Here is a 13,289-nt window from a genome sequence, read left to right as displayed (position 1 = left end):
ATAATCAATTATACCTCAAGAAAACTGGAAATAGTTTTTTTAGCAAAAAAACCTTACCTAAAATACAAGTTAATCCACCTTGAATTTATTTTGGAGTTTAAAATTGTATTTTGGGGGGGCACCTGGGTGGTTCAGTGGGTTAAAACCTCTGCCTTCGTCTCAGGTCATGATCCCACGGTCCTGGGATCGGGCCCCGCATCAGGCTCTCTGCTTAGCAGGGAGCCTGCTTCCACTTCTCTCTCTCTCTGCCTACTTGTGATCTCTGTCAAATAAATAAATAAAATCTTTTTAAAAAATTGTATTTTTCCCCCCAAAGTACTTATCCAATTAAATCAGTATGACTTACTGCATTTTTGTCTTTCCCTACCAGTTTGAATACTTGGAAACACTTGGATATATTTTTGGTCTTTCCAACTGTACCCAATGCTCAGTATCTGAGTCAGTGAAGATTTCCAGTTGTACCTATGTCATTTTCATCATACGCAGAAGGAAGGTACAGGCACCACTCAGCCACACAGCAGCTGGCCCTGAAATTCAAGTTCTAGGCGGCAAGTTCAAGGACCCATGAAGCCACAATCCTTAAGCTTTTGGTGCCATCTAGTGGGCTGTTTTCATGAGTTAAACTCTGTTCTCTGTTCGGAGTCTGGAAACCCTTTCCACCACTTGCTTTCTTACTCCACTAGGGCAATTTTAATATAAAAACTGTAAGCCTCATCATGTACAGGCTGGCCCTCTGCTTCCAACCTTTCTCTGTGGTCCATCTTTGAGATGCCAGGGATACAACAGTCAAGTGCAGCTCAGATCACTACTTCTGTCTTCGAAAGTTTCAATGGCTTCCAATTGGCAATGAAATTAAGTAGATGTATATTAGCAGAGAGGGAAATAAAATCAACAAAGATGAGAACAATCCTAAAATTAAGTGCAAATAGAAAAAAATGGACCCAGCTGTTTCTAAAATGTAAAATACACACACACTGAGGAAGAGCAGGGAAAACCTTGAAATTCACATCCTCTGGAAAGCTTTTCCTCTCCTCAGAATTCCCTTCCTCCCTTAGCACACTGCCCACACCTATCTCACAGCACTTACTCTCTACTTTGCACTGAAGGTAATTTGATGCAGAACAATCTGCCAACCACACTGGACTGTGAGTGCCTTAAGGATAAAGGCAGGATCTGTTTCATCCCAGATTCAAACAGCCTTGACACCTTTAAGAAGAGTGACTTTCTGGGGTCCCTGGGTGGCTCTGTCAGTTAAGTATCCACTTTTGGCTCAGGTATGATCCCTGGGTCTTGGGATCAAGACCTGAGTCTGGCTCCCTGCTCAGTGTAGAGTCTGCCTCTCCCTCTGACCCTCGCCCCTGCTCCTGCTCTGGCTCTCTCATGTTCTCTCTCTCTCAAATGAATAAATAAAAAATTTTAATAAAAAAAGTTTAGGGGCACCTAGATGGCTTAGTTGGTCGGGTGTCTGTCTTCAGCTCAGGTTGACTCAGGCCCTGATCCTCCTGGGCTCCAACCCTGTGTTGGGCTCCATGCTCAGTGGGACTCTACATCTCCTTTTCCTACTGCCCCTCTCACACTCTCTAATAAATAGGAAGAGGAGAAGGGAGAGGAGGAGGAGGAGAGCAAGGTTGGGGAGACTTTCTCCAGGAAGATGAGGAGACTTTAAATGGTAGTCACCACAAATGCAGTTCACCAGGGCATTAATCCCAATAGTCCATGCCTGTTTATCAGTTTCTACATTTTCCCTGTTAATTTTTTCTTATTAGTTTGACTTCAAACTGATCTCATACCTTCTGCCTCTGTTGATTCAAATCTTGGCATTCTTCTGTGCTCTCCTGGTAATCAACCTCAAGGTATGTCTTCTTAAATTAGTAAGTTAAGCATTTATCTGTGTTCCTTCACCCTTATCCATATAGCTTAAACTTCCAGCTAAAACTATCTCGAAGTCAAAAAAGAACAGCAATAAAAAAATCAGGGGCTCATTTAAAGAGAGCTTCCTATGTGCTACATGCTTTAACATAATGTCTCATTTAATTTTCCCAGCAATGTAGCTCTTACTCATCATTCACATCAGAATTCAATCATCACTTCCTTAAGGATGCATTCTCTAACATCTTGTACTACACGAAACCTTTATTACTATCGTATCTCATAACACTAGGCAGCTCTCTCATAATGCTTATCACAGTTAAAATTTTACATTTTTTTAACCAAAGTCTATCTCTTTTGAACATTAATCCCTTTGAGGATTAATGATGTCTACTTTTGTTCACACAGTGTCTCCATTGCTTAGTCAAGAGATAAGGATTAACTTGTCCAAAACTAATCCCAGCAGATTGGCCTCCCCGAAAGACACTGGCAGAAACTGGGAAGACCTAGTTTTCAAGGCAGTCAATCATGGTCAGCTATGGTGTTAGGAGGGGTAATCCTTTCACAATCATGAATGTTGATGTAGCAAATCCTACTGCTAGTTAGCTATGTCATATGGCTTCAATTGCAAGACTTTGGTCCCATCATCCCAGCATCTGAGAACAGGTGTCATACAGAGTAATGCCTTCACAGCCATTATATTATAGTACCATTTATATCCACTATCCCTGCCTTCTCCAGTTCTTGACATCTGGGCTGGTCAAAAACCTTTCTCACAAGTCTGAGTGTCCCATTTTGTAATCAGTCTGAAGGAGGCAGATAGGTTTTGTTATCAAGACCTTGACTCCTTCAAACCCCATCCACAAGCAATGAGTGAGAGCGAGGTAAGAGCTAAAGTTCTGTCATGACACATGGCCACTGTACCTTAATCCTGGATTATTCCAGCTGGCACTTACTCTATTATGCAACTCAAAAGCCCCAGAGCCCAAACATAGAAATTCTTCTCCCAAAGCTGATGTCTAATTGGAGGAACTGATATTGCTAAAATGTCCATACAACCCCAAAGCAATCTATAGATTCAATGCAGTCCCTATCAAAATATCCAATGCAGGGGCACCTGGGTCGCTCAGTCATTGAACATCTATTTTCAGCTCAGATCATGATGCCAGGGTCCTGGGATGAACCCTGCATTGGGCTCCCTGCTCTGCTGGAAGACTGCTTCTCTCTCTCCCACTCCCCCTGCTTGTGTTCCCTCTCTTGTTGTCTCTCTCTGTCAAATAAATAAATAAAATCCTTAAGAAAAAAAAAATCAAAATATCAACTGCATTTTTCAGAAAACTAGAACAGACAATAAACTTGTAGGGAACCAGTGAAGCCCCTAAATAGCCAAAGGAATCCTGAGAAAGAACAACAAAATGGTGGGTACTACAATCCCAGATTTCTAGATATATTGCAAAGCTATAGTAATCTAAATAGTATGGAACTGGCACAGGAACAGACACACAGATCAATGGAACAGGATAGAGACTCCAAAAATAAACCCACAATTTATGGTCAATTAATTTTTATACAATGGGGAAAAGACAGTCTCGTAATAAATGGTGCTGGGAAAACTGGACAGCTACATGTAAAATAATGAAAACTGGACCATTTTCTAACATCAAACACAAAAGTAAACTCAAAACAGACTAAAGATCTATATGTGAGACCTGAAACCATAAAAATCCTAAAAGAGAGCACAGACAGTGTGCTTTTTTCTAGATAATGTTTCCCCAGGCGAGGGAAACAAAAACAAAAATAAACTATCAGAACTACATTAAAATAAGAAGATTTTGCACATCAAAGGAAACCATTAACAAAACTAAAAGACAATGTACTGAATGGGAGAAGATACATGCAAATGATATATCCAGTAAGGTCTTTTTTTTCTTATTAAAGATTTTTATTTATTTATTTGACAGAGAGGGATCACAAGTAGGCGCAGAGAGAGAGAGAGAGAGGAGGAAGCAGGCTCCCTGCTGAGCAGAGAGCACGATGTGGGACTCGATCCCAGGACCCTGAGATCACTACCTGAGCTGAAGGCAGAGGCTTAACCCACTGAGCCACCCAGGTGCCCCCAGTAAGGTTTAAAATCCAAAATATATAAAGAACTTCTATGATTTGACACCAAAAAACCAATTTGACTAAAATATAGGCACAGGACTTGAACAGACATTTTTCCAAAGGAGACATCCAGATGGCCAACAGACACATGAAAAGATGCTCAATATCACTAATCCTCAGGGAAATGCAAATCAAAACCATAAAGAGATATCACCCTATACCAGTTAGAATGGCTAAAATCAAAATAACAAGAAACAAGTGTTGGTGAGGATGTGAGAAAAAAGAACCTTTATGAACTGTCAGTGGGGATGTAAATTGGCATAGCCACTGTAGAAAACAGTGTTAAGATTTCTGAAGATAGGCCACCCGTGTGGCTGAGTTGGCTAAGCAGCTGCCTTTGGCTAAGATCATGATCCTAGGGTCCTGGGATCCAGTCCGGCATGGGCTCCCTGCTCTGTAGGGAGTCTGCTTCTCCCTCTCTGATTGTGCCTCCTCTTGCCTATGCGTGCTCTCTCTCTCTCTCTCTCTCTCTCAAATAAAATCTTAAAAAAATTTTTTTCTGAAAATATTAATACCATGTGATCCGAAAATTCCACTATCATTTACCCTGAGAAAATAAAAATAATAATTCAAAGAGATATACATATCCCTATGTTTATAGTGAAGACATGGAATCAATCTAAGTGTTCATCAACAGGCAAATGTATAAGGAATACACACACACACACACACACACACACTCATGCATGAGCACACAGGAACACTACACAGCCATAAAAAAAAGATAAGACTGCGCTATTTGAAACAACATGGATAGACCTAGAGGATATTATGCTTACTGAAATAAGTCAGCCTGAGAAAGACAAATACCATATGATCCCACTCATAAGTGGAATCTAAAAAAAACAAAAAACAACCAAACAAAAAAACGAATAAACAAACAGAAAGCAAAATCAGACCTATAAATACAGAGAACAGATGGTTTCTAGAGGGGAGGGGGGTTGTTGGGCAAAATAAGTGAAGGGAAGGGGGAGATACAGCTTTCCAGTTATGGAATGAGTAAGTCACAGGAATAAAAGTCACAGCATAAAGAATATAGTCAATGAGGGGTGCCTGAGTGGCTCAGTGAGTTAAAGCCTCTGCCTTCAGCTTGGGTCATGATCCCAGGGTCCTGGGATGAGCCCTGCATCAGGCTCTCTGCTCAGCAAGGAGCCTGCTTCCTCCTCTCTCTGCCTGCCTCTCTGCCTACTTGTGATCTCTGCATCAAATAAATAAATAAAATCTTAAAAAAAAAAGAATATAGTCGATATCGTAAGAGCATTGTATGGTGACAGATGGTGGTTACACTTGTGGTGAACACCACATAATGCATAAATCTGTCAAATCATTAAGTTGTACACTTAAAACTAATGTAGCATTGTGTGTCAACTACACTCAAAAAAAAAAAAAAAGGCAGAAAAGTAAAAAGAAAACTATATGGGAGGAACCTGATGTCTAATCCTGTTAGCTCCCTGTGCACTCCCCTAGCATGCATGTGGGCAACCACCAACAGCTGATGCTCTATGATTCTTCCTTGATGAACATGAATTCGTCAGCCAAGAATATGTGCCACTGTGGTATCCGCCTTGTTCCCATATTAACACAGTGCTTGACATACAGTGAATACTACATAAGTATCTGTTCATCACTGGATTTTAATGAGTAAACAGATAGATAAACAACCTCATGAGGTGAGCACTCTTGCCTCTGTTTCATAGGTAAGGGAAGCAGAGCAGAGAGAGAGGAAGTAGCCTGACCAAGATCACCTGGTTAGTAAGTGGTGGATACAGGATCTGAATTCAGGTCTACCAGATTCTGCACTACTTATCACTACACTCTACTGCAACTCGGGGACTTCCCGAGGTGCACTGGGCCCAGGGTCAACTGCAGATAACAACAGTCATGCCTTTTAAAATCCAGGCACAGTATTAGCTGTTTTATTTACGAGGTAAAGAGAAATCTAAGTGAAATCTAATACCAGAGAGTGAAATCTAATACCAGAGAGTAAGAATTCCAAACCCTACTAGATTTGAAGGAAAAAAAGGTCATGATAACATCCATCCCTTCAAACTGGTTAGGAATGGGACACAGTCTGCCAGTAGAAGTTTTTGGTGACCCTAGTTGCCAAGAAGTACAGAAGACAGAGGCAGAGGGAGGACAGCAAAGAGTCAAAGATGTTCCCAAGATTTCAAGCTGGGTGAGTACACCTGGAACATAAATACAATAAAACTCTCAACTTTCTGAAGACTTTTTGTAAATTAGCTGTTTAACTCGTCAATGGAATGATAAATTGCAAAGGAAAGTCTCTGCTACAGCTCGGTGCAGAGCACCGTGGTGGCACTACTGTGTAATGAGAGCCCCCCTGCAAGTCCACTCACTGTGCTGCTTGCTTAACAGGCGTGATCTTATTTTAAACTTTCAAAATAATTCTATCATCGTCGTTTGCACATGAAAAAAACTAATGGTCAAAATTTTTAAGAGAATGGCCCAGGGGCTCCTGGGTGGCTCAGTCGTTTCAGCATCTGACTTCAGTCTCACTGAGGTTCAGGTTATGAACCTGGGACCCTCGGATTGAGGCCCATGTGGGGAATCCCCAGTCAGCAGGGAGTTTGCTTGTTCCTATCTCCTGCTCCCCCTCATTTGTGCTGTCTCTCTCTCAGGTAAATAAAATCTTAAAGAAAAAAAAAAAAAAGAAGAAGAAGAAGAAAATTGCCCAAGTCACCCAAACAACAGAACGAAGACTCATACACAAGACCAAGACCAAGATTACCTTTTTACTATAACAAGCAGCCTCCAAACATAACAAGAAAGCTTCACTACTTTTTCCTAATGCTCTCCCTAAGAATTTCAAAATACATCCTCAGATATTTTTCATACTCCTTGAGCATTTTAGTAAATATGATAGTGGAACACATTCCAGAGTTATCACTGCTTTGTGGTTGCTACAGTTTATTTTTTGTGCTTGATACCCATATTAAATGTCACCCTCAAAATATTTATACTCAGAACAATTTTTAAAGACTTCTTAGACATGCCATACTGTAAGAGAAATTAGCTTCAGAAACAACATCACTATAAACAGAATATCTGAATTCTGAAAAGAATTCCCACTATCACTGGATCCTATATGTTCAGAGCAAAAGCAACACAATCCGATTCTGCTTGGTGAGTTCTTAACTATGCTCAAGTCAAGAACAGAGTAACTGAGGGTGCCTGGGTGGCTCAATGGGTTAAAGCCTCTGCCTTTGGCTCAGGTCATGGTCCCGGGTTCCTGGGATCGAGCCCCGTGTGGGGCTCTCTGCTCTGCGGGGAACCTGCTTCCCTTCCTCTCTCTCTGCCTGCCTCTCTGCCTGCTTGTGATCTCTGTCTGTCAAATAAGTAAATGAAATCTTTAAAAAAAAAAAAAAAAGAGTAACTGTCTCCAAAAAGGAAATTTCTGTGAAGAAGATAAGAGAAATCCCATCACCTTTTTAAAGGTAGAGACTAAAAGGATGGCAGCATGAACCCTAATAATCTAAAGGCTGGAATATTAGGGGTCCGATATGGAAGGAATATAAGCAGAAAATTCTTCCCCATCTTACCGGGCCTGAGGCAAAGGAAAAAGGGGAGCCACTGCCCTCTAGGAAAGCAGTCTACGTCCAGCACTCTAGGAGAGCCCCAGAACCCACAACAGGATTCAGGCTGCTATCAAAGATGGAAGATGTTCAAGCCTCACCTGGTGGGGGAACACTCAGTAATGCTGTCAGCTACCACATGGATACTTTCGATGATCCTGGAACCCTGTTTTGGACAGAAGAAATGTGGAAATAGGGTCTCAGGAGTAGACTGAGCTCAAGATAGAGAACACAAAGGTTTTGGCTATGAGATGCACATTCTTTAAAGTAGACCCAGTGGGTAAGTCCTGCAAAATACCAGGTATGCTTTTTCTCTCGTCATTATGAAAGCAATTATGAGAGTTCTCAATTGCTCTATCTCTTACATATTTTCCTACAAAAATAGCTTTATACATTAATTTCCAGTAAAGAAGCATTGAGACTGCACTACTGTATATGTACATGAGAAATCCACAGCCTTCGAATGCTATGACATCTTGAAATCATCTAAGCTCTGCAGGAGACTTTATTTCCAAATGTTTACACCACACTTTTTAAAAAGTTATTAATAGTTCAATATTCAGGAGATTACTCCTCAGAAATTGGCATTTTGTTAATGGGAAAAAAGTTTTCATCGCCATTATGCTTCAGAAAGAAATCAAAGGAAAAAACTACACTTTCCTCTAAGATTTGGTTCTCAAATATGCAAGTTCCACCCTAGAGGTTATGGTGACCTAGCTGTGAGCACAGTCTAGGACAGGAGGTTCTATAAGCAGTGAAATAGAATAAAGCATCACCTATAAACATAGCCAAGAGAGACAGTCATTGTTAAGAGTGAACTGAAAGACAGTTTCAGTATAATAGTTAACATTTTTGAGTAGCCATTATATGATGGTGCTGTGCTAAGCTCTGTTTTTGTGTTAAAGTTTATAGTATGATGTGTATCAAAATTATGGAATACCAAAGAGATGCTAATGTATAGACACAGAAATTTAAGTTATTAACATTGCCATTTTTGCTCAAAATTCATCTGTTAAAGAAACAACACTGCAGGTTCAGCTAAAGCCCATTCCTCATCCACCTTCCTTATCTCACAGTAGGCTTTCCAATGTCTTGTGTATCTCTGATCACTTATTTTTAGTACACCTGTATTTATGCAATTTGCCTTTTTCACCCAACAAATATTGAGATATTTACCTATGTTGTTACATGTGAATCTGGTTGATTGACGGTGGCTTCTACATTGAACTTCATTATAAGAATAAACCTCACCACTGATCCACTCCAGGCAGACTGGTTCTACTTTAACATTCAAAGAGTGCAGTAAGGCCCAATCTCGAGCAAACCTCCTGTGTACATGTGCAAGTTTCTCTAGGTCCTCTCCTTGAAGTGGAATTTCTGGGTCATAAGGTACGTACCCCCTTCAACTTTACTAGGCATTGCCAAAATTATTTCCAGTGATTATGTCAATTTATACTTCTATCAAAAAGGTATCTGTCCTTTTGCTCCCCCCTTTTTTTCTTGGTGTTTTTCTTTCTAACTGGTTCCTAAGCATTCTTTTGGAACTTATTTCAATGCAAATAAATTCTTCCAATCTATGGTTTGATATTTCACTGTTAAGTATCCTATCATAAAAAATATCTTAAGGTGGAAAATTCTATCAACATTTTCCTTCTAGGATTGTGTTTTATGTCTTAAAAAGTTCTCTACCCCAGTGTGATACATTTCTTCTTTATTTTCTTCTAAGTTTTTGAAAAATTTCCTCTTCAGAATTAAATCTTCAAATCATCTAGAATGTATTTTTGTGTATGCTGGGTTAGGGAATCTCATTTTATATTTTTGCAAAGAGACAGCCATCAAAAACAAACAAACAAAAAAGTCCATCCTTTCATCAGTGACTTTCAAAGCTACCTGTCATATATCATGTTTTCATATGCAAGTGGGCCAGTTTCTAGGCTCACTGTTTTGGCTCTGTTGGTTTGTCTATCCTTGTCTGTTGATATCACACAGCTTAAATTACTCTAACTTTGTAACGAGTTTTGGTATCTGGTAAGGCCAGTCTTTTCTAATTGTTTTTATCAGAATTGCTGTGGCTCTTCTTGCTCTTTATTCCACCATATAACTTTTAGAATTGTTAGCTAAATCTCCCAGTAGTGTCTTTTTCTTACCTGTTTCTTAATCATTTGTTTGTAGTGAATTGAAGCTTCTTTTTTTTTTTTTTCATTTTGTGGCCAGTTGACCAAATCTTTTATTCAGTATTCCATCGTTGATCATGCCAACAAATAGGTATTATCGAGAAAGAGAAGAGAGCTGTGTGGAAAAGTCATGTTGTAACTTCCTTTGAAGTTGTATTGATTTTCCAAATTAATTTGGTGAGATAGAGAAGAGTTACAATAAAAACTGTTCCCAACCACGACATGATACAAACCTCCCATTTATTTAGTCTTCTTTCAGGTCCTTTAATAAACATTAATAACTTTTCCATAAAGCTGTTACACATTTTTGCCAGATTGATTTCTGGACTTTATTTTAAAGCTATTTCCTGCATTTGATCTTCTGGGCCACTAATGCAGCCTTTGCTGTAATTCACCTACTTTATTATTTTGTCACAAAACCATATTTTTAGAGTTGTGTATGTGAGTGTGGTACATTCAGATCTCTTTAAGTACTTTGTTGTTCAAATGCTCATCTATTTCCTCCAGCAATTATTATGCAGAACATGAATCCTACTATTTTAACCTCGTCCTTTTTCTCTGGTGGCTACCGGAGCTCCTTGACTGTGCAATTACCTTTCTCTCAAATAAACAGAAAATTCCACAGGTGCTGACTGGAAAAGGTGTTTCTTGCCCTGAGCTTGGGGTGGAAAGAGGAGGTTGTTAGATCCCTCCTGAGGCACTCTGGAGGAAGTCTCTCTGATTTCTGACTGCTAAAGCCCTTCTGCCCACGTTAACAGTACACTCAACCCATCCCCTTGCCTTTTGTGAACAGGCAGACCCAAGTCCCTCATACCAGGATGAAATCCTCAGATGTTGAAATACCAAGCTCTCTTAGGAACTCTCTGAGCTTCTGAGCTCTGATGTTGCTCACATTTGATTCCTCCACCCCTGGGGGCAGAATCCTATTTCTCTCCACAGGAGCCAGCAGGTGGCTCTAGAGCCAAGGGCAAGTAGCTTGGAGTTAGAAATGGAAGCCATAGGATCCCCAAATCCACTACTGGTGTATTTTCTACTTATTTCTTAGTAATTTGTTGGTGGTGAAAATAAATGCTATTAATTGATGTTTTTCTGGGATTTTTGCAGCTCTGTGGTTGGCTGGCCAAATCTTTAATTTGGTATTCCATTCTTGTTCAACACATATGAACAGTATTTTGGGGACAAAGGGATCAGGAATTCCTACAGATTCCCAAAGTAAAGGCAAAAAAACCCAAAATATGGTCAGTATTGTCCACTTGCTTTTTTTTTTTTTTTAGACTTACAGAGTGTATAGAACTTCCTTTAAATAAGCATGTAGGTAATTTTTGTTGTTGCTGCTGGTCATTTTTCTTTCAAAATATTGGGAACACTGAGCCTGGGTTTGAAAGATGCACCCTGAAATCTCAAGAGTAGCATACACTAATTCCCTCCCACTCTTCCCCCCAAAATCTAGTTGGTTTGAATTAACAGAATGATCCGTTTTTCCATTTTTTGAGACGTTTGTAAAAGACTTAGAACCGTTTGTCTCATTTTTCAGGAAAATTTAGAAGGGAGGAAGCCTTTAGAAGAATTTTTACTTGAAAATATAAGAAGACTAGTACGCAGGTTCAAGTCTTACACTTTTAACATGAGCTTGTTGAAAGAAACGTTAACAATTCCAAAACGCAATTAAACGAGTTTTAACTTTTTCCTCCCAAAAGCACAAAAATCATGGAGAGGAGGTTAACAGAAAATTCTTAAAAGGTAAAAACAACTCTTCCTTGTACTAGTCCTTGGGTAGTTTACCAGGGCACAGACTCTTCTTTTCGTTGAAAACGGCATTTTGCTCCCAAGTCTGTCGGTACTTAGTATCTGCTGCGGCCTCCCCCTCTCTCCGAGCGGCTTCCCAGGCGGCCTCCGCCCCTGGGGATCCTGCGGCCAGAGCGGCTGTAAGAATCGCGCGGGGGAGGGCACCCCCTTTCCAAGGACGGGGAGAGCCCGCGGTCGGCTCTGCCTACCCGGTCGCGGCCCCTCGAGTAGCGGTCGCTGCGGCCGCCGCCGTAACCGTCGCGGCCGCCGCCGTAGACGTCAGGCGAGCAGCCGCGGTACTCGTCGTAGCGGCCTCCTCCGCCGTAAGAAGGCGGGGGCCCCCGCGCTGTGGCGGCACCGCGCGGGTCTCCGTAGCTCTCGAAGGGGTCTCGGTAGGAGCCTCCACTCGGGTGGTCCGCGTAGTCACGGTCGCGCCCCCCGTAGCCGTCTCGGTCGCCGTAGCCTCTCGACGGGCAGTCGTCCCGGGCACTGGCGTGGCCGTAATCGCGGTAGGTGTACTCTCGGGGCGAGGGAGCAAACTCGCGGGGGTAGTCTCGGCTCGAGTAGCCGTCTCTGGGCGAGTAGCCCTCCTCCCGGGGACCTAGGTAGGGGTCGCGGCGCAGAGGCGGCGGTTCCCGGCGCGGCGGGCCCGCATAGCCGTCTCGCCCCCGCGTGGCCGTAGCCCGCCCGCGCATTCCGCCGCCACCGCTGCGAGCCGGGCCCGACGGTGCGGCCCTCTTGGGGGGCGGCCCGGCCCTGCGCGGTGGCGGCCCGCGCTTCATGGGCAGCGGGGCCCTGGAGGGCCGCGGATCGAAATCCCCCGCGTAGCTGCCGTCGTCCGCCGGCCCGCCCCGGGACGGGGGTCGCCGCGGGCCTCCGCCGCCCCCGCGGGTCCCGCGCAGGCCCCTCGGGCGACCGCGGCTGCGGGACGGCGGCGGCGCGCCCCGTCGCCCGCTCTCAAACGCCGGCTTGGTGGCCTGGGCCACCTTGATGGCCTTACCATCCAGGGACTTGCCGTTCATGTCTCTGGCGGCGGCCTTGGCGTCCGCGGGGCTTTCGAAGGTGACGAACGCGAAGCCCCTGGACTTGCTGGTTTCTCGATCTTTCATCAAGAGAACCTCGCTGATGCGCCCATACTTGCCAAACGCGGCCTCTAGGCCTTTTTCATCGGTTTCGGGGTTGAGTCCCCCAATGAAAAGCTTCCCGGGGCGATCTGCCTCAACCATGTCTGCCGGTTGAGGGATCGGTGGCGGGGGTGGGGAGAGGCGAGGGGACGGCACCCGGCGTGGCCTGGACGGCACCCGTCGCTCGTCGACGGCGGCTCCTACCGGTCAGGCAGCGCGTCGTCGCAGAGCCCCAGAACCGCGGTTGGCGGCCCCGCTGCGCAATCGGAACGCTGGGGTGTGTGCCTTTGGGTCTGGGTGCGCAACCTGGCGGGGCTCTTTCTAGTCGTGATTGGCTGGTGGTCCCGGGGGCGGGGGGGCCACCTTGGGGAAAGTCTTTCAACTTGGGCTTCTTGACCTGTCCCTGGCTGTCTTCTAATTCACTCCTGAAAGGTCAGTTGCGAAATGAAAAAAAATTAAAAAAAAAAATTCCATTAGTCTTAATGAGAAAAATTATAGTGCATTCTGATTCAAGTAACCTAAACAATTTTCAAAAGTTTAAAAACGCGGTTTATACGTAAAATGTATTCAGAATTTTGTAC

The 13,289-nt window shown here is 43.1% G+C and overlaps 1 protein-coding gene across 1 annotated transcript; it reads right to left on the bottom strand.

The window, feature by feature from the left end:
* Positions 1-11,611: 11,611 nt before the first annotated feature.
* On the bottom strand, positions 11,612-13,005 carry RBMXL2 (RBMX like 2). Its single transcript, XM_032853369.1, has one exon. The coding sequence runs from the start codon at positions 12,808-12,810 to the stop codon at positions 11,641-11,643; it is 1,170 nt and encodes a 389-aa protein (XP_032709260.1). The 5' UTR covers positions 12,811-13,005; the 3' UTR covers positions 11,612-11,640.
* Positions 13,006-13,289: the final 284 nt, after the last annotated feature.

The sequence above is a fragment of the Lontra canadensis genome, unplaced genomic scaffold (genome assembly GCF_010015895.1).
Source record: "Lontra canadensis isolate GAN:19392208 unplaced genomic scaffold, GSC_riverotter_1.0 scaffold7, whole genome shotgun sequence".
Lineage (NCBI taxonomy): Eukaryota > Metazoa > Chordata > Mammalia > Carnivora > Mustelidae > Lontra > Lontra canadensis.
The sequence above is the reverse complement of the archived record's forward strand: the minus strand, read 5'-3'. Positions and strand labels throughout refer to the sequence as shown.

Excerpts from the sequence above, each read along its gene's own strand:
- RBMXL2 (XM_032853369.1), bottom strand. The coding sequence starts at position 12,810 with ATGGTTGAGGCAGATCGCCCCGGGAAGCTTTTCATTGGGGGACTCAAC.